General features: G+C 49.3%; 1 protein-coding gene across 1 annotated transcript in view; it reads right to left on the reverse strand.

Moving 5' to 3' along the window:
- Nucleotides 1-330: 330 nt before the first annotated feature.
- Nucleotides 331-25,271, reverse strand: part of BDP1 (BDP1 general transcription factor IIIB subunit) — a 1,412,545-nt gene continuing 1,387,604 nt past the window's right edge. The window contains exon 42 of the mRNA XM_086960808.1: nucleotides 331-3,948. Within this exon, the coding sequence (XP_086816934.1) occupies nucleotides 3,808-3,948 (141 nt within the window). The 3' untranslated portion in view covers nucleotides 331-3,807. The remainder of the gene's footprint in view (nucleotides 3,949-25,271) is intronic.

The following is a 25,271-nucleotide window of genomic DNA, read 5'->3' on the forward strand; positions in this document are numbered from 1 at the left end:
ACAGAATAAAGAACATGAAACAGTCTATAAGGTAGAATTAATCTCGAAAAGAGCATATCAAACCAAGGAAACGTTTACGTTCGACCCAGATATCATCCAAATCCATAATCATGACACTTTGCGGCACTGTGACAAAAACGTGTCAAGTTGGAATTTGAAAATGGCGCGGATCAGTAGTAGTGGGTTAGTCTAGTGCAAACACTCAGTTACAAAAAATCACTCCGTACATAACCATGGGCATTTATGTGCATATGATAGAAACAACGATTGTAAGTGATCCTAATATTTTAATGTAAATAAGAGCAATTAAAAACAACCTGAGAGACTGAATAAATTATAGCAAATCATTTTATTCACATATTTTACATATGTAACATAAGGAGCTTGCTTCATCGCATCATATATTCGTGACTAACACAGAATTGAAGAACTGTATCAGATGTCAATTTGGAGATCATGCGAATTACAACCCTGTGATCAGTACAGCAGATAAAGCAATTTACGGTGAAAAATTAAAAAACAATAAGCCAAGGATTAAAAAAAAAAGCACGAACATGTGACCAATCATTTCAGTACCCATTTGTATCCGGCCTCACTGAATGTTATGCCAGTATTACTTTGGTTGCTGAAATACTGGGCAACACATATGGGAATTGCTAGAGAAACATTAATTAACCACCTCTTGGTTCTCCAACATCCCATAATCTAAAGTAATTCCTATCTCCTTCACCCATGGAGTGAGCGATGCCTCTGGTACAGGTCATTCTGGGGAGCCGGGAGAAATACTGGGAAGCAGTTGGCCCTACTGGGAATGGAGCCCTGAGGGCTCTCATCTGCATCACACCTAACTTGCTTACTGAGTGGGATGTTGCCCACCAACTAGAATATCAATGGCAATCACCGGTTTGCAATGTAAAGAACCTTGTGGGTGTAGATGTGAAAGACATGCAATATGCGTCTACATCATACAGTTTGTAAATCAATCCCCTGATTTGAAAAATCACTTGTTGGAGGGCAGTTTGAAAATTTAAATAAATATAGCTATAGTGAAACAAAAATGAAATCTTGCGCTTAAGATCTATTGTGTCCCTTTTGATAAGAATAAAAAAATATAGGACAAAGTCTGTATACGGTACAAAAATAGCTCCTGCAGAAGGTAATATAGTGAATATACAATTCATTTACAGATTTTTTACACATTTACCACACGCATCTCCAAAAAGATTGCGCTATTACTTTCGGATAGAAGCCGGTGCTTATCAGTGCTTTATGGCATCATGGTTATTCCCCTTTCATGATTTCCGTCATTGGCTAAAGTATATTAAGCAATCTGCCGACAAGCCACACTTCATGGGCATTGCTGTTAATCCAGCAGCCCAGCAGCCCAGCAACGAAATAGAAGCAAGACACTGACGCTTCACTTTGTGCCTGTGAAGCAGCATGCTCAGATGACCCAATCTCAGTTGTCTTCTCCAGTTTTCTGTGACCACTCAAGGCAAAACAGCAATGTCAGAAAAGGAAGCAAATACTAGCCAACGAAGTGTGCATCATTTGTTAACCTCATAGGAGCGTCGAACGTTCAGCGCCCAGTGCTGAACGTTCGAAGAACGAATGCTGGTCCGTCGGCCAACGGTCGTGTGCAGCACTGGCAAGGTAGTGCTCGCGACGACCGTTGGCCGACGGCAGCACCTAGGGGGTTAAAGTTCATGAAATGTGACATGGCAACAAAGGCGATTAGACTTTCAGTACAGCTACAAAACTCGCTTAGCACATTTTTTTTTTCAAACGAGACAAAAGCCCAGAGTTTGAAAACAGATTCACTTTAAACTTACTGCGAGTAAGTTTGTTCATTCAGGTCAACTCAAATAGCTTCTGGCAATTTCACCAAAGTAACAGGACTGTACTTTCAGAAAGGCCGCTAGAATATATCAAAGATACACAATAAAAACCACTTACTTATCAAAACATTTTAAAATCACACTAGAAGGAAACTGCTTAACCAATAAACAGATTCTGATTGGCATTACGACTCATACGAGAATCACACTTGAAATTATCTCACGTCGCCGTCATATCAGCAACCTGGGGAAGGTGTTCAGAAGCTGGTAGAGACCTTTCTCTAGAGGGGATCCCTCCTTTATCAGATTATACAAGGTCTCTTGGTGCCTGATGTACCCACATCAATTTGCAAACCAGGATATGAAGTTTGCACACTGATATGCAAATGGATGTGAGCTTTGTAATGCCACTTATGTACCAACAAATTGTTCCTTTGAGGGTATCACCAAACAACCTATCTAATGAATATTAATTATGCGTGTTGCCATTTGCGACCCCTGTCCTTTGCTGCAAATGCAGAGATGGAGCAGGCCTACAAGCAGCAGCAGGCTGCCTCGCCATGTGCTTCCTCAATTTTGTTGTGTTTTTTTCGGTATTTTTAAAATCAACTCTTGTCTATGAAATGGACAAGTGATAAAGTAATAATAATTTTTAAAAAATGTGAGTGTTGAGGAGGTTTTTTGGGGGGAGTGATGTTTCAGGAAGTAGTCCTCTGGGCCCTACCCGCTCTCCCAGAGGTCACTGACACAACTACCATCTCGGGCTTATGGTAACGGATCAATGGTTTCCACTGGAGTTGATTTCACAAAACATTGCTGCACACTATTAGTGCATGCAAATATGCGGAGAGTGTTCCTTCCAAGCACCTTCCGGTTTACGATTCGAAAATGGTTGCAAAAACCCTTTCTTTTGATACGTAAAATGGCTTTTATACTACAGTGCAAGAAGTGCTTTAGCCGCTGCAAACCCAGCGATGTTGCGATCTTCAGAATCTGCAAAAGGGTTTTCTATATCAGGCCTTTAGTTTCTCCAAAATAGCAGCATAGGAGCAAAAGTGCCGGTCACAGATAAAGACAGACCGAGGATGAAGTCTGTTTGAGGCAACGACGCCCTGGGTAGTAACGCCCCATCACACTACCGTTCACAACATCCCGGCCAAGACTGAGTGATCAAATCACCGACCAGCAAATGGCCATGGCTTCAGAACTTCGAACCAATCCTCCGGTTAATGCGTCAGTGGATCCAGCCACTGACCAGCACAGGACTCTGTCCTTGAGATTTGACGTACTTAAAAATGGGCGGGGTGACGTTCAGGAGACTAATGATAGTGTATATCCATGGAGAGACAGCCATAAATCTGTTAAGTGTGTATCAAATCAGACTTCTTTAAGGGTGGCCATAAAAAGGGAAAATTAAGGGAGAAACACACTATCTGTTCCCTTTAGTAAGGTTCATCACACGGAAACCTTTAAAATAAAATAATTTTAAGGATGTTAACTAAAAAAACAAAAAGCCAGTGGTAACTTTCTGGACATAAAGGACTGAATATAAGGGCTTGTATACACTGAGTAATTGTTTCTATTGCCTGCTCCTTGTCGTGAAAACAGATGGCGGCAATAGCATTCTGTTCCTTAACAAATGTTTTCAGAAGACGAGGGCATATTTAATAAATTAAAATTAAATAAATAAATAACATTATTTCATGTTTTTCTGTACAGGATTAAATCAAGACATCAACTTAACACTCTTTCAACCCACTGCTCATTTATACAGGCATGATGCATATTTACTTTACAGATATACTGACGCAGGATTTTCAGCATCTGTCTAATATTTACAGAGGTTAAATATCTAGGTTATTCCCCAACGAGCGACTGACCCCTCAGGAAGGGGATTGCAGCCATTCCCCGGCTCGCCGGAGCTGGCAGTGTGCAGTATGCAGCGCCACGGTCTTCACTGGATAATTTTTTATTCTGAATCGTTGACCTCCATAAAAATGTCTGAAAAGAAATATTCAGAAATGTTCGTTGGCTCTTTTTCATGCTCTTTCTTTTTAGGGCTTGACCGGTCTTTCTCTTCTTGTGGCTTGGCTGTTCCTTCACCAGAAGCCTAAAGGGAAAGAAAGAAAAGGCATCAGAATGGACCAGAACCACACTTAAGTTTCAGAAAGCCATGAAAATATACGTGTTCCAATACACCTGTCTTATAAAATCTTAAATCAATTAATCGTAACGCTCACTCTTCGTCCTCTCTGGTCTCCAGAAGCAGAAGTAACCTCAGGTTTACCAGCAGATGTATCTGAAGAACTAAACTGTCCCTTACCTTTACACCTTCATCCACGTAATTAAATAAATGGTGATTATTAATAATGCTAATGAACAAATGGCCGTAAAATACAAGGGGTACAAAGAATAAGCGCACTGAGTTACAGAAGGAAAACCCCATTTAGAGAGTGCGAGTAGAACAAAGCAACAGATGAAGTTATTTGATTTAATGTTCTTATGCATACTGGAAAAATGTAACAACAAGAGAGCGAGGAACTGACCTTAGTACTTGTCCCTGTCCCCAATAATGTATAGAAAACAACGTGGACAAGTCCTTTAGCAAGTAGAGATCAGGGTTGTTCCCCTGTAACCTAATAGCGGAACGCTGACAACAAGTCGTTGTTTTATGAAAGCCCTCACCCACCTACCTAGTAGGTGGCATGCTTCATCATCGGGGTCCAGCTGGATAGCCGAATGCAACCCAGCTGTGCTTCGACGCCTGTTTACAGCAGAGCAGGATTTTGTGTGAAGTGAAGTGCTATGTGAAGTGAGATAAATGCTAAAAATGTCTATAGGAAGTGTCCGGTACACTCGCTGGGCACGGAGAAGTTCCGGTACTCAGCGGGGGGAAAAAAAAGATGTGCCGGTACTCAGTACCGGTGAGTACCGGTGAGTACTGGCCCATTTAAAGCACTGAATTTGATAAAATAAATATTCTCTAAATCACCTTATGCGGTTTGACAAGTACTTTGGTTGCCTAGAATTGGTGCTTCTGTAAAGGCTGCTGGAGCTAATAGTAACAGTGAAGGATAGATATATATATGCACACACACACAAACACACACACATAGGGCTTCTCCTAAGGGTAGCAAGATATTCACGAAAGTGAACTACCTCAAGTCGTTACTAGCGCTCCTTCTCGAGTAAGATACCAAATGTAAAAACCTGGAAATTCTTCCATGACGTTGCAGCACCGCAAATGGTTACTAAGTGTCAGTCGTGCGTCAGAGGGAAGTGTTTCAAATAACCGTCACAAAAGTGAGGAGCTGTAGCTTCAACAAAGAAGTCTGCATACACACTTTTACATTATTAATGATTTGTGCTCGTTTATTGCAGAAATCAGTACATTTCAATCAAAGTAAGTGATGACACCTTACTATATTTGGGTACTAACAGACAGTTGAAGACACTCGCATTTACCAGTGACTAACATTGGGGAGAGGGGGGGGGGGGGGGGGAGGGCCATTATTTTTTTTAGCTGGAAGTATACATGTGTACAAGCCAAATGCAGTCACTCAAAGTGAAGGTATCCTATAGCTGAAGTGTGCTAACCCAGTGTTCAATACAGTGTGGTAGGAGGAAATATACTTTTGTGTGTCATTTGAGCGGCCAAAAGGATAAAGAGGGTGGCCAAAAAACCCAGCTGTGCTAGTATTTCATTATTATGTTTTGGAAAACCTGAGGCTATCACCACAGCTAAAGCAGTGTTTATGCAAACTTAAAGGGTGATAGGAAATAAAGTACCATCTAACTGAGTGCCTGAATTGCAAGAAATAGAAAGAATAGTATTTTTAAAATATAATGTACGAAGATAAAATTATAAAAGCATACTTTGAAAGAGCTTTGTCACTGAAGAGAACAGGGCTATTTTTAAGCGGAGGTGAAAAATGCGCAAAATCTTTGTGCGGAAGCACAAAGTGAAGAGAAGCCAAACGTCGCGTGGGCTTTACTAGGGCCCTGTGCTGTATGATGTGGTGGGTGGAAGCAAAATGTGAATGAAAATTCAACAGAACAAAGGATGAAACGTACTGAACAGACACCCCTCCAGGGATGCCTATTATGTATGGACTTTTTAGAAAATTATAATCGGTCGAGACAGCCAAAACCGCCTCAAAGGCCAGACCTACAAAATAAAATAAAATGAAATAAAAAGGCACACCCACGTTTTGCTCAAACAAAGCACTACCTGCCACTCTGGTGCTTTGCATAACATCTGGCTGTCCAAATTGCTTGAGAACTGTTGTTTCTTGAGAATAAAGCAGCTTGGTCCTCCCCTTGAAAGTCTCCTCAGCTTCAGACATCCATGCCTCAAACACTAACCATTATCCAGACATGGATGCAGGGCTGGCTTCAGCACTGGTGGCACCCTGTGTGACAATGTTTGTTGATGTCCCCCCCGCCCCCAAAAATGACCACTTCTGCCACAGATTCCCTCATTACCACCGTCTCAATAACCACTGTCTCTTAGATGAATTTTGTTTTATAGAGCCACTCATACAAGTTTAAGGTGTCAGAACACTTTACATTACACACTAATTGCACAGAGACAATCATACATGTGTAAATGAGTGCATAGGAAATGTTACATAAGCCTTCAAGTTGTCGGAGTCACATGTCATCAATTCTGGTAGGCAGTATATTTTGAGTCCCTGGTCTGGAAAAATGCAAATTCAGAATTTAAAATGTAACACTGTAGGGGTTTTCTTTAATAATAATAATTGATTTCTACCTAAATGAACCCTTTTTGCAATTTAACAAAAGACGGGGTAAAAAACACATTATTCTAATACATTCCTTGCAGTTTGCATGCAGCTCTTTGATTACAGTTAATATGTAAGATTTTAACTTATAAACTGCAAGTAACAAACGTATCTCTCTGAGAAAATTGAGTGGGAACCCATTGACCACCATTGACCAATTTATATATGTGCACTTTGTGATCTGAATGGGACACGTTCTTTGTAGCAGGCATGTAGTGCACTCTGCACTACGAGTCAACATTTCTTAGCCAAAGCTCCGGTTTCTCCCCAGGAAGAACATTATTCACATGAGTTCTCTTGACATTTATATTGCTGGGACTAGGAACTCAGCATGAGGTACTTTTAGAAAAATAAACATGGCGCCCCCACCCCAAGGCACCGATCGCACCGCCCTAGAGCCGGCCCTGCCTGGATGTCCAGCGCCGAACTGAAAGCTGATCTCAACCACAGCAATGCCAAGTCACTTTGATTCACTTTGGACACCAACCTCACCATCAAGGAACACACTGCCAAAAAACAAAGGTAACCTGGTATCAGCACACTCTTTTAAAGCAAGAGCATCTTATCCACGGGTTAAAGAAATTGGAGGACATCACCCATCCTGATGGAACTCCATTGGCTCTATTTGCCAGCTTGCATAATCTTCCAAACCAACTGCATCATTCAAAAAAGCCATCACTGCCAGCACCCCAGCTTATCTTGCAGATAAGCTCACCATCTCTGGTGGCTGTCTCCACACCTGTAGCCAAGACTCTATTGGACTGCAGACTAAGAAGTGTTTAAAAGAAAACACCATGCCTTTTTCATCTATCCACCCAGGTTCTGGAACAACATCCATGCACATTTTCTAATCCTTTTCCTTTATCTCAAGAATTTCCAAAACCTTGACAACCACCCCATCACACCCTCCCACACACACCAATTTGTCCCTATCCTTTTCTCTGCACCTTTATTAACTCACTCCTTAATGTTTGCTGAGAAGGACAATGTTAACCCTGTATCAGATTATATTACTGACTCCCCTAATCTTGTGGCACACTCATACCAGATGTCTCTGTAGTCATCTTTTCATTTTCTCATCTTCACATGATGACTACTCTACAGACTTCCTCCCCCTCATTCTCCACCATCTATCCTCAAAGTCCAAAAATGCAACATTGTTCAAGTGAGACCTGATCTAGATTATCTTGGTATCTCTTTTGCTACCCCAGGATACTTTTAATTTTTCGCTTCAATCCGATCTAGTTTATAAATTTTAAGCCATTCTCCTGCTCCCTATTCACTAAAAAGCCCACATTTTCCACATTCAAGAGGCTCTCTGTCCTCTGAACAAGGATATTTACAGCAGCTCACCTATTAAACCCAACAACCTAGACACCACTATCACAGATTTCTCTCCATTATTCAGTGTTTGCCATCATAACAGAACTCCTGTTTTAGCAATTAATTGCAAGCACTGGGAAATATATCCTCGAACATTAATTTTTCCTTCTCCAATGTATATAATGACAAGACTTTTCTTTCTGGATGCAGGCCTTTTTGGTCGTCTGTGTTCCAATCCTCTCCTAGATCTTGCCCCCTCAACACTCGTCCGATCACTATTTGTGCTTACACCTACCCTGATGATGCAGACTTTATCTAACATTCAGTCATGTTGCACACACAAATGTCTACCATCTCCAGACCTAGACGTACAAAAATGATAGTTTGATCTTTATGCTTTAGCAACTTGATCAGCAATCCAACCTATGCATATGGACACATTCTCACCTTAGTTTCGGCTACCATATGTGTATTACTTACAGACCACAATCTACATATCCTCATTTTATGGAAACGTGGATTATACCCTCTTCCAAGGCATTACTCATCTTTTACTATCAGATAGGTATAAGCTATTACACACTGACAGAAACCACACAAACAGGAAGTTGATATAGCTTTCAGTTATACAGAGTCCTCCTTATGCCAAACTCTGACGTTTTCCAAGCATCCCCCAAAGGTAATTGCTCCCCTTTAGACTAAATATATTCTATCATTGCTCTGGGAAAGAATACTGTAGTTGAAAAACTTATAGCCTACTTGATAATTACTAACATAAACACAAATCACTAATCACCTTGTGTAAGAGTCACCTTAGGTACTGACCCCAGGCCAACTGGTCTTTTGTGGGGCTCAAACATCCTTTGTCCCAAAAGTCAGGGCTGGATGCGCACGCAGCCAAAAGCAACAACGCAAATGAACAGGCCTAAACGAGGCAGCTGCCCACTACTTGCTGGGCAGCGGTAAAATGAGCCGGAAATGTAATTCCTTAAACCCATTGAACTACCTCTGGTTCAAAGCGCATAGAACAATCTGTCTAATTTTACCAATCATCTCCAAACTGTTGTTATATTATCAGATTCTGTTGTTTCAGTGAGTTTTGATAATTACAGTGAGCTATAATTAATTTTTTCTTGTCACTTTTCTCACCTATTCACTCACTCCCTTGCCGATTCACCACTCCAAAATGGCACCCATGTCTCAGCTGTTTTTTTCACTGGAAATTAATCCTCTCTCAGTTTCCATGACCTCCGAGATGGGTGCTTAACACGCACATCTCCCTAGCCTGCATGCAACAGCCACCACTCTGACCAGACGGGACCCACACGCCGTCCCACGGTGATCCCATTGCGGTAAGAGTCACTCCTTTCCTCGCGGCCACTGCTCACCCCCGAGAGGCCGTCCCACTGATCCCGCCTTGTTATTTTGACAGGATCATAACGAACAGGTTCGTCCCATCGTGCTGCAGCCGTTCACAAGCCTACAAAGCCCGCAGTAACTGAACTACTGCCAAGGTAACCCCCACCTCAGCTTCAATTCTACAGACCCGCATCGCTTAGAGGCACGGCTCACTGAAATCTCTTTCCATGCAGGTCACTATATCGGTTTTTGGAAAGTAACGCTACAGCAGTTTCCTCATTGAAGCGCGACGCCGCCCCAAGTTAATCGCCTGGCGGCTAAGGTAATTCCACTAAACGGCCCTCACTAACCACGCCACCCTGGCTTTTTCACCAATAATAACGTTCTCCCCCTTTTAATGTGGCCCCAGACAGATTGATGTCGCCACTTGCCCCCACTTGCTACCGTCGTGACCGCACTACATCCTAGTGCTACGGTTAGTATTCTGACAATAACCACAACCGGCCTCCGTGTTCGACCGCACCAGTCACTTGTTAACTGCCGGTTTCGAATCTCCGTTCGGCCACAGTCACCACTCACGCATCGAAAGGCCAACTTTTTCCCCCACACACCTAGCCATTTCACTTGCATGGTCTTCTAGTCACCTTGTCGTTTCTGACACAAAGGAGCACAACTTCAATCGTGCCATTTGGAGATAATCATGCACTTACCTAGCCATTTTACTTGCATGGTCTCTCGCTCACTTCGTCGCTATTCATCAAAAAAGAGCACAATTATATCCGTGCCCGTTGAAGTAATCATGCACTTTTTGTGCACAATTGTCTCTGCACTGTTCCTGCACTTTAGGAACTTCATACTGTATAAGAAATGTAACTGACTTGCTGTAAATAAGTAAATAATTTCCCCTGAGATAATTTTTTCTCCTTTCCCTTTCCTTCCTCCTGTTTAAATCCGACAGGCTTTTATAAACACAATCAGGCAAAATTCATATTTGTAGTCCTGAAGATGATCCCAATTTAATTTTGGAGACAGGGATCGAAACGTTACGTCGACTGTTTGTAGAGTACTGCTCCCTTTGCATTTGATAATATGTGTTGCAGTTACTGTCGGTTAGAGCTTACGTAAGATTTCATTGTACTGTAAGCCACCTTTTTCTCCAAGTTGTTTGCCTGTAATTCTTTTTTCCCCCTGTATTGTCTTTCTTTCTGACTTGGTACAGGCTTGTGCCCAGTTATCAATTTGTGGTTTGTTCCACTCTAAAACTCTGTATCCTCTCACCAATCTTTTGAAATAAATACCCCCTTGTCCGGCTGGACATTGGAGGAAAAAGACACACAGTTCTTATTCTAAGCCGGTGCTTATTGAACAAGTTACTTACCTTCGGTAACGATATATCTGTAAGAAACAGTAGTTAGTATTAGATTCCTTACCTTAGAATATCCCCAGGCGTCAGTCTGGATCCGGAAACTTTTGCGTAGCAGTACCCCTGCGCGTCGGTAGGCGTCGTCTGGAGGCGTCCCCTGCGGCTCCGCGTCCGTCGTTGGCGTCGTGCGCCGTGATGACGTCGCTGGAGTATATAGACGCCGCCTCCGCGCGCTGACGTCAGTTCTTTGCACACAGCTTTTCCGCGCCAAAACATGTAGAGCCATGTGAGAACCAACACTGGTGCCATTTGAAACTAGGGCCCTGAAAGGGATGTCCTTAACCCTAGGTATCAGTTCGCAGAACGGGGAGGATGGGTGGGGCGGTAAGGAATCTAATACTAACTACTGTTTCTTACAGATATATCGTTACCGAAGGTAAGTAACTTGTTCATCTGAAAGAAACAGGTTAGTATTAGATTCCTTACCTTAGAATAGATACCCCAGCAATACCAACCCCGGTGGTGGGTCTGCGAACCAATACAATCCTACACCAGAAAGTCCTGGAGGACAGAACGGCCAAAGAAGCCATTCCTCCGGACTTGACTGTCCAGGCAGTAGTGCCTCGCAAAGGTGTGCAGCGAGGCCCACGTAGCCGCCTGGCAAATGTCCTGCAAGGGGACTCCCCGACCCAGGGCAGTAGTAGCCGCCGTGGCCCGAGTGGAATGGGCCCTCAGCCCAACAGGAGGCTCCTTCCGAGCCAAAGAGTAGCACGCTTTGATGCACAGAAATACTCACTGAGAGATGGTCCGTTTATGTACCGCCCGTCCCTTCTTCGCACCCACGTAGCCAACAAACAGTTGGTCATCCACCCGGAACTGGCGTGTGAGATCCATATAAAATGAAAGCGCACGTTTTGGGTCCAGACGATGGAGCCGCTCTTCATCCTTTGAAGGATGCGGAGGCGGGAAGAAGGAAGGGAGGGTGATGGACTGCCCGATGTGAAAAGCAGAGATGACTTTGGGCAGGAAAGAAGGTCTAGTTCTCAGAACCACCTTGTCTGGATGAATGGACATGAAAGGAGGTTTGACAGAAAGAGCCTGGGGCTCACTCACACACCTGGCAGAGGTGATGGCAACCAGGAAAGCCGTCTTTAAAGTCAGGAGACGGAGAGGACATGAATGAAGTGGCTCAAAGGGAGCACACAACAAGAAGGTCAGAACCAGGTTCAAGTCCCACTGAGGCATCACAAACGGAACAGGTGGATACATGTGTGTGATGCCCTTCAAGAATCTTGTTACAATGGGGGACTTGAACAAAGAAGGTTGATCAGGCAGCCTCAGAAAGGCCGAAAGGGCAGAAAGGTAGCCCTTGATAATACCCAGAGCAGAGCCCTGCTGGGCAAGAGAAAGAAGGAAGAGAAGAACCTCAGAAAGAGGGGCAGAGAGAGGATCCACAGCCTTTGCTGTGTACCATGCCACAAACTTGTTCCACCGACAGGCGTATACCGATTTCGTGGAGGAACGCCTGGCTGCCAGAATCACATCACAGACTTCAGGAGGCAAGTCAAATGGCCTCAACTGCCGCCGCTCAATCTCCACGCATGGAGGTGGAGGCTGGACAGGTTCGGGTGGCGGACCGTCTCCTGCTGCTGCGACAGAAGGTCCTCCTGAAGGGGCAGGCGGATCGGGGGACCGACTGACATGCTGAGTAGCTCGGGATACCAGTACCTTCGAGCCCAGTCCGGAGCCACAAGGATGACTTGGGCCCGGTCGCGCCTGATCTTCTTCAGCACTCTGGGCAGAAGTGGTATAGGCGGAAAGGCGTATAACAGACCGCAACTCCACTCGCGCCGAAAGGCGTCGCCGTGCGAGTGCCGTCTTGGAAACTCCAACGCGCAGAACTGATGACATTGCGCGTTCTCTTCTGTGGCGAATAGATCTAACCAAGGCTCTCCCCATTGCCGAAAGAGGCCTTGCGCCACGTCCGAGTTCAGACGCCATTCGTGATCCATCGAGCACCGACGGCTGAGTTCGTCCGCCCTGGCGTTTAGAGAACCTGCCAGGTGTTGAACCGTCAGAGTCACGCCCTGACGTTCCAGCCATTGCCAGAGGCGCAGAGCCTCCTGGCAAAGGGTCCACGACCCCACCCCGCCCTGCTTGTTGCAGTACCACATGGCGGTGGTGTTGTCCGTGAACATCTGCACCACACTCCCGTTGACAAAGGGGAGGAATGCTTTCAGTGCCAAACGAATCGCCCGGAGCTCCAACAGGTTTATATGGAGCCGGGACTCCGCCGGAGACCAGATGCCTCTGATCTCTGCCTCTCCCAAGTGGCCACCCCAGCCCTGGAGGGACGCGTCCGTCACAACAACGTGCTCCGGTTGGGGTAGGGAGAGGGATCTGCCTCTGACCCAATCGCGGTCCATAAGCCACCACTGCAGTTGTCTCGCAGTGCCCTCCGAGATCAAGACATGGTCGGACAAGTTGCCCTGATGCTGGGCCCACTGAAACTTCAGGTCCCACTGCAGAGCCCGCATCCGCCACCGGGCGTGATGCACCAGAAGGATGCAGGAAGCCATCAGCCCCAGCAGCCGCAGCGTCAACCTGACCGAAACCCGGGATAACGGCTGAAAGATGGGAATCAAAGCCTGTATATCCCGGACTCGCCGTTCCGGAGGATAGACCCGAAACTGCGCCAAGTCGAGTACCGCTCCGATGAAAAGGAGCTTTTGAGAGGGACACAGGTGTGAATTCGGCACATTGATGGAGAACCCCAGCTCGTGCAGGAGGTCTGCCGTCATCTGAAGGTGGTGGACGACTGTCTGGGGCGAGCCCGCCTTCAACAACCAGTCGTCTAGATAGGGGAAGACTGAAACCCCCAATCTGCGCAGATGGGCTGCGACCACCGCCATCACCTTGGTGAACACCCGTGGGGCGCTGGTAAGGCCGAAGGGGAGCACGATAAACTGAAAGTGCTCGTGGCCTACCGTGAACCGCAGGTAACGCCGGTGGGCCGGCAGGACGGGGATGTGAAAATACGCATCCTGCAAGTCCAACGCTACCATCCAGTCTTGCGGGTCTAGAGCAGCCAAGACCTGAGCCAAAGTCAACATCTTGAACTTGTTTTAAAATCGCCGATTCTGTTGATCCCTCGCCACTCAGCTGACTGCTTGCTGACGTGGACAAGGTCTTTCCAGCTGCCGCGACGTGATTGGCCTGTTGCCAGGACACGCCCACTAGCGAAGCCACGCCCCCTTTCACACAAAACGCGCGCTGACTACGAGCGCAGCGTTTTGCTAGCTTTAGCTCCTGAGGCACAGCCGGGAGCAGGGACAAACAGCTAATTTTACCTATTGCTAATAACTATTGTGAATTGTTTTAAAATCGCCGATTCTGTTGATCCCTCGCCACTCAGCTGACTGCTTGCTGACGTGGACAAGGTCTTTCCAGCTGCCGCGACGTGATTGGCCTGTTGCCAGGACACGCCCACTAGCGAAGCCACGCCCCCTTTCACACAAAACGCGCGCTGACTACGAGCGCAGCGTTTTGCTAGCTTTAGCTCCTGAGGCACAGCCGGGAGCAGGGACAAACAGCTAATTTTACCTATTGCTAATAACTATTGTGAATTGTTTTAAAATCGCCGATTCTGTTGATCCCTCGCCACTCAGCTGACTGCTTGCTGACGTGGACAAGGTCTTTCCAGCTGCCGCGACGTGATTGGCCTGTTGCCAGGACACGCCCACTAGCGAAGCCACGCCCCCTTTCACACAAAACGCGCGCTGACTACGAGCGCAGCGTTTTGCTAGCTTTAGCTCCTGAGGCACAGCCGGGAGCAGGGACAAACAGCTAATTTTACCTATTGCTAATAACTATTGTGAATTGTTTTAAAATCGCCGATTCTGTTGATCCCTCGCCACTCAGCTGACTGCTTGCTGACGTGGACAAGGTCTTTCCAGCTGCCGCGACGTGATTGGCCTGTTGCCAGGACACGCCCACTAGCGAAGCCACGCCCCCTTTCACACAAAACGCGCGCTGACTACGAGCGCAGCGTTTTGCTAGCTTTAGCTCCTGAGGCACAGCCGGGAGCAGGGACAAACAGCTAATTTTACCTATTGCTAATAACTATTGTGAATTGTTTTAAAATCGCCGATTCTGTTGATCCCTCGCCACTCAGCTGACTGCTTGCTGACGTGGACAAGGTCTTTCCAGCTGCCGCGACGTGATTGGCCTGTTGCCAGGACACGCCCACTAGCGAAGCCACGCCCCCTTTCACACAAAACGCGCGCTGACTACGAGCGCAGCGTTTTGCTAGCTTTAGCTCCTGAGGCACAGCCGGGAGCAGGGACAAACAGCTAATTTTACCTATTGCTAATAACTATTGTGAATTGTTTTAAAATCGCCGATTCTGTTGATCCCTCGCCACTCAGCTGACTGCTTGCTGACGTGGACAAGGTCTTTCCAGCTGCCGCGACGTGATTGGCCTGTTGCCAGGACACGCCCACTAGCGAAGCCACGCCCCCTTTCAACCCCTCCCCCTCCTCCGCCACAAAGCATGTGCCCCCACCGGAAGCGCAGCGGACGAGCGCAGCGGGCGCGACGATTGCGCGCCGAAGGCGCGCCTAAGGCAAGCCCGTCTGCGCCCGTCCGCGACCAGACGGGGCCAGGGGCCATAAACCCTGATCCCCACACTCATCTGGTCAAGACCTATTCCTCGGCGGCCCTTCGTAGCATAGGCAGTGGAGTCGGTGCTCACTGTACCCATATCTACGCCCCTACAGAGCTTCCTACTCAATGCCCATTCTGTAAATATTCCTTCCGCCATCCCTATAAGTCTATTTTGGCACAAACATATCGCATGTTTGCCCTAAATTGCCGCTCCCTACCCAAACATAGCACGCAAATTGCTATGCTGCTAGAGGAACAAAAACCAGACGTCCTTTTCCTGACGGAGACATGGCTTAAGGCGCACTCCGAGCCAGACGTAGTATCAGCTCTACCTACAGGGTATCATATTGTCCGGCTAGACAGATCGGAAGGGAGAGGGGGAGGTCTGGCGATCGTATTGAAGACCCAGTACCAATGCCGCACCTCAACAGAAACCATTCCCGAGTGTGAGAGCATGGCTTTCTGCATCGAGATGAATGCTAATAGCTCTTTCTCCGGCACCCTGATTTATCGCCCCCCAGAACAACCTAAAATGTTCCACAGATCTCTTGCAGAGATTATTGCAGAAAGAACTATGGCTGCGGCCAACCACACGGTTCTAGGGGACCTTAATTTCCACTTTAACTCCCCCTCAGACCAATTCGCTAAGGAAATAACAGAGGACCTTGGAGCTCTTCAAATGTCCCAGCTGGTGTCAGCTCCAGCTCACGAAAAGGGCAATTTGCTGGACCCCATATTCAGCAACTGCCCGGGTCTGACGGTCGATTTACCTATTCCCATCCCATGGTCGGACCACTTTCTGGTCCCGTTTACTTGGACCACACAAAAAGTCCCCCAGTTACCACCCCAATCCACGACCAGAAGAAATTGGAAAAAGCTCCCTTTGGATGCCTGGGTACACATTCTGGACGCTACTCGTCCACTACCCTGCCCAGACCCTAATGTGGCAAATAGTAATTTTGTAGACTGGATTACAAATTCATTGGACCCGATCCTCCCTCTTCGCAGATCTTCCTCAAAGAAAATACACAAATCTGCACCCTGGTTCTCCGACTCCCTGAGGGAACTAAAACGCCGCTGCAGGCAACAAGAGAGAGCCTGGCGACTAGATTTCCTTCCGGACAAAAAGGCCGCCTATAAAGAGGCGATTAAAACTTATAAAACAGGAATCAGGCTCGCCCAAGCAACCTACTACTCAGACAAAATTCTTGAAGCTAAATCTAAGCCGAAGGAAATCTTTAGTATAATAAAACTATGCACCAGCCCCAATACAGCAACCCCGCCCAATAAAACCCAGGACCAATGTAATGAGCTTGCTAACTTTTTTCATGACAAAGTTGTAAAAATCTACTCTACATTCCCATCAGTAGCTACAAACCGGGACGCGACTGCCTCACCTCTTCCTAGATCGCACCTTCATCCCGAGCAGCCCTCCCTTGAGCACTTCCCTCTTCTGGATCTCGACACCTTAGATAAGGTGGCACGCCAAGTTAAATCAGGCTCCCCATGTGACCCCGCCCCCCCAGATGTCCTGCTGCAGGCATCTAAAACTACCTTGCCAATAATGCTGGAACTTCTCAACTCGTCCATCTCTGCATGCGTAGTCCCCACGACATGGAAGCAAGCCATGGTGCGGGCGCTGCTAAAAAAACCTAGCCTAGATCCCGATGATAACGCTAGCTATCGCCCCATCTCACTTCTCCCTTGGGTCAGCAAGGTCCTGGAGAAGTTTGTAAACGCCCAACTCGTTCAGTTCCTGGAGAACCATTCTCTGCTACATACATCGCAGACAGGCTTTAGACCAAAGCACGGTACTGAAACCGCCTTGCTAGCAGTCACAGAAGAATCTCGAAGGGTACTGGATCAGGGGGGATCAGTGGCAGTGATCCTCCTTGATCTAAGTGCCGCATTCGATACGGTCAGCCATAACACCTTGCTGAACCGTCTCCATGACATCGGAGTATCTGGCGACGCACTAAGGTGGTTTGAGTCTTTCCTGTCGGAGAGATCCTTTCGGATCTTTGATGGCGAGACAATGTCCTCCAGGAAAACCCTCAGCTGCGGAGTTCCACAGGGCTCTTCCCTGAGCCCTGTGCTGTTCAACGTATACATGAGGCCGCTGGCGAGTGTCGTCGAACCGTATGGCATCAAAATTGTGTCATACGCCGACGACACTCAACTAGTGGTCTCATTGGCCGCTAGCAACAACAGGCAATGCCCGGCAGATCTGCTAAAATGCTTAGAGGATGTCAAGGGATGGATGACCTCCTCCTCCCTAAAACTGAATGGGGACAAGACGGAGCTAATGCTCCTAGGCCCAACCCCCCCAGTACCTTTCACCTCTCTATGGCCCTGTACTCTGGGTCCCCCCCCCACCCCCAAGGAAAGTGTGAAGAGCCTAGGTGTGTGGCTGGATAACAAACTCTCGTTTACCACCCAGGCCACGAAGTTGTCCGCCACATGCTTTGGCCTACTAAGAATTCTCAGAAAGATCCTTCCACTTCTACCGTTAGAAGCTAGAAAGGTGGCGGTACAAGGCCTCATTCATTCTCGTCTGGACTCGAATAATGCCCTGTATGTTGGGGCTCCTGAAATGACCCTCCGGAAATTACAGATCGTGCAAAACTGTGCAGCTCGCACCCTGCTACAGATTCCACGATCCCAGTCAGCCAGACCTGCTCTGAAGAGTCTCCACTGGCTGCCAGTGAGGCAGAGAGTAGCATTCAAGGCGTTATGCATGGCACATCACGCCTTTTGGAAAACAGGCCCACCCATTAACAACGACCTTGTAACCCCCTATCACCCAAACAGGAACCTTAGGTCGATGGAAGCCTTTCTTGCTGTTGTTCCCAGAGTGAAGAGAGCCAGGTCGGGTGGTAGGCTGTTCTCTCTAAACACTGCCAAACTCTGGAACGCCCTTCCCCTCTCACTCCGATCGAATCCAAATCTGCTTTCATTCCGGAAAAACTTGAAGACACTACTGTTCGCTAAATCCTTCGTGTCTTAATTCCTCCGTCCCTGGTCTCTCCGCCTCAGCACAACTTAGCGCTTGGACGCCCCCGGGCAGCAATCGCGCTCAATAAATTTATTTTCATTTTTCATTTCATTCTCCTTCCGGAGGAAGCCGTTGACGTTCCTTAGGTCCAAGATAGGACGTAGGCCCCCTTTGTCCTTCTTGGGTACCGGAAAGTAGTGGGAATAGCAACCACGTCCTACTTCTGGCCCAGGAATGCGCTCGATGGCCCCCTTGGCCAAGAGGGCCGTAACGTCCTCCCTCAGAAGTGCCAAGTGGTCCCCCGACACACGGTGGTTCTGCGGTGGCATGGCTGGAGGAGTAGTCTTGAAGGGGAGGGAGTAGCCCCTTCGGACGAGCTGCAGCACCCACCTGTCCGATGTTATTGTGCGCCAGTGGGAGAGGTGATGGCGAACCCTACCTCCCACTGGTGTCACATGGGCCTGAAAGCACGGACTAGGAGGATTTAGTGGCAGATGCTGCGGGGGGAGGTGTGGCCTGACCTCGCCGCTGTCCCCGATCGCCACCACGGCGGTTTCCACGGCCGCCACCGCGTTGATAAGTTTGTTGCGGCGCGTGGCTGGCAGCACGTGTGGGGCCGCCCCTTCCTTGGCCACGAAAGGAGCGAAACGAACCCGTTTGCTGGCGCTGGGTCGAGAGACCTAAGGACTTGGCCGTGACCCTGGAGTCCTTGAAGCGCTCCAGCGCGTGGTCCGCTTTGTCGCCAAACAGGCGACTGCCATCAAACGGCATGTCCATCAAGGCATTCTGGACATCAGCCGAGAAGTTGACGGATCTCAGCCAGGCGTGGCGACGAATCGCCACCGTCGTGGACATCGCTCTGCCCAGCGAGTCGGTCGTATCAAGACCACACCTGATGGAATATCTTGCTGCGTCGGCCTTCAATCATAGCCTTGCCGAGCTTAGCCCGTACCTCCGGGGGGCATTCAGGCAGCAGGTCCGCGACCGTATCCCACAGAGAGTGGGTGTAACGGCCCAAGAGGCACGCGGTGTTGCAAGACCGCAGTCCCAGACTCAGGGACGAGAAGACCTTTTTGCCATACTGGTCGTACCTCTTTGATTCCCTGTCGGGCGGGGCCGACGGGAATGCGGTCTGGGAGGTGGAGGCCTGGATCACCAGACTCTCAGGGGTGGGGTGGGTGGACAGAAACTTGGGGTCGTCCGCACACGGACGGTGGCGTCTGGCCACGTTCCTATCAACAGGTGAACCTGAAGCGGGCCTGGACCACGTGCCCAAAAGAACGTCCGTTAAGGCCTCGTTAAACGGCAGCAGTGGCTCCTGTGGGCATGACTGCGGTTTGAGGACCTCAGTGAGGATGTTAGTCCTCACGGCCGCGACGGGGAGCTCAAGGTGTAAGGCCTTGGCAGCCCTCATCAACACCACTGAATAGGCAGCCCCCTCCTCCGTAGCCACGGTAGGAGGCGAGACGAAGCCAGGGTTGGGGGAGTCATCCAGACCACTGGCGTCACCCAAGTCACCTGTCCAGTCCATGTCGTACTGACACTCGCGTGTCAGAGGGTCCTCAGACCCCTCCCACCCCTCTCCGTGTTCTACATCCTCACCATATTCGGAGTCAACAATGTAGACCGGCTCCTCGGGGTTCACAGGCCCCATCGGCGTCGAGCCTGGCGTCGAACGACGCCGGTCCGACTTCGCGTCCGGATTCGGAGAGGGAATGGGGATGGCGCCGCCCGGAGCCGGCGCCGGGGAACCGGTGCCGCGCGGGGGCGGCGCCAGGGGTTGCCCCGATGGAATCGGCGCTGGAGAGGCCGGTTGACCATCCGGCGTCGACCCCGAGGGCCCCTGCGGCGCCGGGATCGGAGCCGTCGGCGGCGCCGGAGCAGAAGCACCCGACGGCGTCGAGGCAGGGTCACCCGAGCCGCTAGGGCCCCCGGACGGGTTCACAGGGCCCGAAGGCGCCGCGGAACCCGCCGGAGGAGAAAGAGCTCTCATGGCCACGAGGAACGCCTCTATCTCCTCGCGCGACGCGCCTTGCCCAGGGACCGCAGGGTATGGAGCAGGCCGCGTCGGCGACTCACGCGGAGCCGCGGGAGTGGGGCCACCCGAACCCCCGGCCGCATCTCGCGAGCGTCGGGGGGAGTCGGGGGTACGATGACGACGCCCCGACTTCTTGTGTTTCCTACCTGAGGAACCAGATGAATGGTGACGACTCCCGGAGCGCCCGTGACGGCTCCGCGACCGCTCCCTCGACCGCTCCCTTGACCTCCGGCCGGACCAGGACCGCTCTCGACGCGGGACCGACACCCGGAGGTCAAGCAGCTTGCGGGACCGCTCCCGCCTAGCTTTATTTGTCAAGGCCCGGCAATCGACGCAGGCGTCCACGTCGTGGTCGGGGCCCAGGCACCGGAGACAGAGTCGGTGATGATCCGTGACCGACATCGTTCGTTCACAGTCGTCACAGTTCTTAAAACCGGGCATCCTACCGGCACCGTAGAAGATTCAAGAGATCAAAAAAGATCAAAAAACTTGGTCAAAAGACCGGAGAACTGCTCTTCGGATCTGCGCTAACTGGCGCGGAAAAAAGAAGAACTGACGTCAGCGCGCGGAGGCGGCGTCTATATACTCCAGCGACGTCATCACGGCGCACGACGCCAACGACGGACGCGGAGCCGCAGGGGACGCCTGCAGACAACGCCTACCGACGCGCAGGGGTACTGCTACGCAAAAGTTTCCGGATCCAGACTGACGCTTGGGGATATTCTAAGGTAAGGAATCTAATACTAACCTGTTTCTTTCAGATATTCTGTTATGCATCTAAAAGTTTAGGACCTTTGTTTTCTTTAAATTAGTAAAATGAGCCCTGGCACCACTGTGCCCTCTAAGCCCCTCTCTGGGACTCTGAACGCAATGTAGCAGCTGCCCTCTGACAAGTGGGGCAGCTGGTGAAAAAAATGGCACTGGCCCAATGACTACTGCACTCCTTGTGTCTGGTGAGCCCCCCTCTGGGACTGTCAGGCAAAAGGCCCCAGAACAATTCAAACTCGGGCACCACTGTGCCCCGGACCCCTCACTGGGGCCCTACGAATAAATAAGGGGCATTGTTGCAGCTGCCCGCTATGGCGGTGCAGCTGTGGGGTGGAATAGCGCTCTGGGCCCTACTCTGGGGCTCTTGTCAGTAAGGTGCCTCATCCCCCCTCCCGACGTTGGAGCGGCCCGCTCTCCCGCGAGTCTGCTCAACAACCAAGGCACACAAAGACCAAGAGAAGCCCTCACTAACCGGGCTCTCTACTGGAGGCGGGCGGGGGGAAGGGGTGAGAGACCCTGCTCTTCCTCAATGGGCTAATGGGGATGCTTCTAGTATCTCCAGGCCAGTGCTGGTTATGCTGGACTTCTTTTGGATACCACACAGGGCTTTCTCAACTCCCGAGAGCCCCGGGCAGACCCGCCGATTTCTTTCCTTGGCTGCTCCTCCGGTGGGGGTCCAATCACTCTCTGGGATGTAGGGCAGTTGCAAGCGGGGTTCTCTTCTCAGCACGGGAGCCCCGCCAGCCACTGCAGCACTCCTCCATGCCTCACTTGGCACCACTGGGCTCTCCCTCGCTCTCGGGGGCCCCAGGTGCAAACGCGGCCATTTCCTTCCGTGTGCAGGAGAGTGGGGTGGGCTCCCGTCCGCTTCCTGTTTCCGCTTGCAGCCCCGCCCACGTCGTCCCAGGGGTTTGCCTGACTTCCTGCTAAGTCGGGCTGCGGGGGGTGAGGCGGCACAATACGGGGTAGGCTCCTGTTTCAATGCACAGTCCCTGGCGGGGTGGGCACCCGCTAGGGATATAAAAATAACGGCACAAAGTCCCCAGCGGGGTGGGCACAGGCTAGGGTTATAAAATTAACGGCACAAAGCCCCTGGCGGGGTGGGTACCCACTAGGGGTATTTAAAAGCACAATGCAGAGGGAATCCTACACGGGGTAGCTTCGCGCTGCCGGCCCTCCGCAGTCCTCCTGGGGCCGAACACAGCACTCCTCAGAGCAATAAAGCACTTCCTCAGCAAGCGAAATAAAAGCGCGCCTCAGGAGGAGCAATAAAGCGCTCCCAGGCGCTGTAGTCACCAAGTCCAGGGAAAGTCTTGCAGAGTGCATGGGGGGGGGGAGAGGGGAAGGTTGGGCCCAGGGGCCAGCTCACAGGGCCCTCCAGCAGGGAGGCAATCTCCAGTGGCGGTCTTCCTGGCACCCAGCAGCAGCAGCAGGCCCCCCTCAAGTTAGGAGCAAGAGAGAACAACCTACATGGGGTCAGAGACCCTTCTTATACCCACATTTCCTTTGCTACTAACTGTAGGGCAAGGGGAGAACCAGTTACAACTGGTTCTGGAGCACTTTTTTTTTTGCTCAGCTCTCTCCCTATTCACAGGACAGGCTAGGGACATCAGACGAACCACAGGAGGTGGAGCCAGCATTGTGTAGGGAAGCACAGCCCTTTTCAGGTCCCAGGTGCAAATCCTTCCTCCGATCTACATGCAGCTCTCCCTATTCACCACCGGGCAGGCCCATCCTGGCTTTTGGAGCCAGGTACACCAGCCAGCCCCTGTCATTCACAAGCCAGACAATTCACATTCACTGCACACAGAAATGCCAACTTCTAAAAGTGGCACTTCTCCACTAGACACATTCAATCTGCGCACACCATTGCGTATCATTTATTCTCACGAGTTCGCACATACCAAACTCGCCCCTGCACTCCTCTCACACCAGGAATTACCATGGACACACATCTTCCCCATGCATTCCTATGGGAGGGCAGGCCAATCTCACCACACGGACTCAGGCTGCGCACGCACGTTACACTGGGACACAGTGCTAAAGTGCGCAGAAGCCCAAAACAACTAACATCATGTCACATTTAAAAGCAAAAAGTTTAGGGGTGAACCTGCCAAAAGGGCAAAGTCCAACAGTAACCTAGTTATCTAAAAAATGTAAGTCCAGATATCCAGCCATCTCCAAATAACTGATCCAACCCCTTTCTCATCCTCTTCACTTTTCTACTTCCACTGCCTCAAAGGCAAAAAAAGAAGCCCCCTAAATTAAGAGTCTCCACAAAGATTGACAAAGAAGATTTTATAGCACAAATTCAAATATGCCCATACATCAACCACCAAAATCTCAATCACAGTTACATGGTTATCCAATATAACAACATGTGATGGAATTCCAAATGAGCATTCCCCATGAGGAATACGATGAAATCAATTCAGAGGATCAGTCTCTGGTTTCCTAAAGCTATTAATAACAGAAGGAAAGCTCCCTGTGCGTCTTAAAAGAGATAGAGAAGTTCCCATCTAAGGCCCCTCATTAAGAGTTTGCTGGAATTTGGTGCAGGGATACCAGAGTGCTATAATTTTCAATACTGATCAGTATCCCTGTGCCATAATTCCATCCCAGCTTTACAAGTTTTATCCCCCTTAATGGAGAACAACAACATAGATCGGGGAATAAGAGGTCCTTTTCTATGTAGTTTTTACCAATTCCAGGGACAAATCTGCTAACATTTTCCACCTGCTCAACGGAGGTGGAGATGTCAGTGGCAGGGCTGATGGGTGTGGATTGGGGGTCTGAGAAGTGGGCAAGAAAGGCTAAAGGAGTCAATGTGAAGAACTGACTCCTTCTCTATGATGAGCACTGGGTGAGAGAGGCGGAGATTGGAGATGTGTCGGAGCAGTGTGAGACACACAGCACGCGCACTACTATTGTCCTTCCTCAGCGGGATGAGTGGATTGGGTTGAAGAGTTGGAACCATTGTATGCTCCCAAGATGCAGGTGTTAGGTCAGGTAGAGCCTCTACTTAGGGCCTGATACACTTGGGCCTAGCCTTACTGCTTTGAGGGGGACGGTGTCTGAGGTCTGGCTTTAGGCCGTGGTTTGTTTGGTCGTTTGTAGTGTTGCAGGGGTTGGGCAAGGCTGGGCTGATCTCCTGCCTTAGGCCCCAGCCCTTGCAACAGTTAAACTGGTGCACATATGCACCTGGTAAAACCAGGTCTGGTGTTACTGGACCTGCAATTATTAGGTCGTCAGTTTGACGACCTGGGAGTTCCAGGCCAGGCGACATGGCAGATGGTGGAATTCTAGCTGGAGTTACCACTCTAAGTGGAATGTAGACACTCATAATGGGGAGCTAAGCCTTCACTTTCCACACGTTGTGCAGAGAGGAAATCTTACAAGAAACTCCCCTGTATGAGGAAATCCTTATTTTTTTTAAAACAAGGTCGAGGCATGGTCTAAACAGACAAAAAGACACATTCAATAATTTACATAATCAATCCTACGAAACCTCCACCCCCTAGCTTAAGGGAACCAGCAGAGAGGAGTTTGCCACACATTTTCAAACGATAACCATGACATCTGAAATAGCAAACAGGTTTCAGACCAGGACATAGCAAGAAAACAGATAATTATTGAGGGAAAACCTTAACTTGTTGATGTCCTCAATTTACGTGTAAATTTAGAGACTACTCATCATGACCTCTTAACTCACATCCTAAGTGATGGACAGGGTAGAGGGTTCCATTTTGAAATAGTTTGAATCTCATCAGGCAGATATGTCACAATGTATTAAAGTTGGGAATCAGTCAACATGTTGAAACATTGGATGAACTATTCACAAAAAGTACATTGCAGCAGCCATCTTAGGTGGGGGGGGGGGGGAGCGCCTGACGCTTCCTAGTGGCCAGCATAAAAAGGGAAGGACATGCGTCCGCGCAGCGGACGCGATCAGCGGGCGCGCCGGAAGCGTGCCGGAGTCGTGCCAGAGACCTGCCCGTCTGCGTCCGTCCACGACCAGGACGCGGCCACGACAAGCCAAATCTCTGCTCCTCCTCGCCCCTCCTCCATCATCTCCTACGGTAGGGAAGCCCTACTCCATCTCAACTTAAAAAATTGT

Source organism: Lissotriton vulgaris, chromosome 3_1 (assembly GCF_964263255.1).
Source record: "Lissotriton vulgaris chromosome 3_1, aLisVul1.2, whole genome shotgun sequence".
Lineage (NCBI taxonomy): Eukaryota > Metazoa > Chordata > Amphibia > Caudata > Salamandridae > Lissotriton > Lissotriton vulgaris.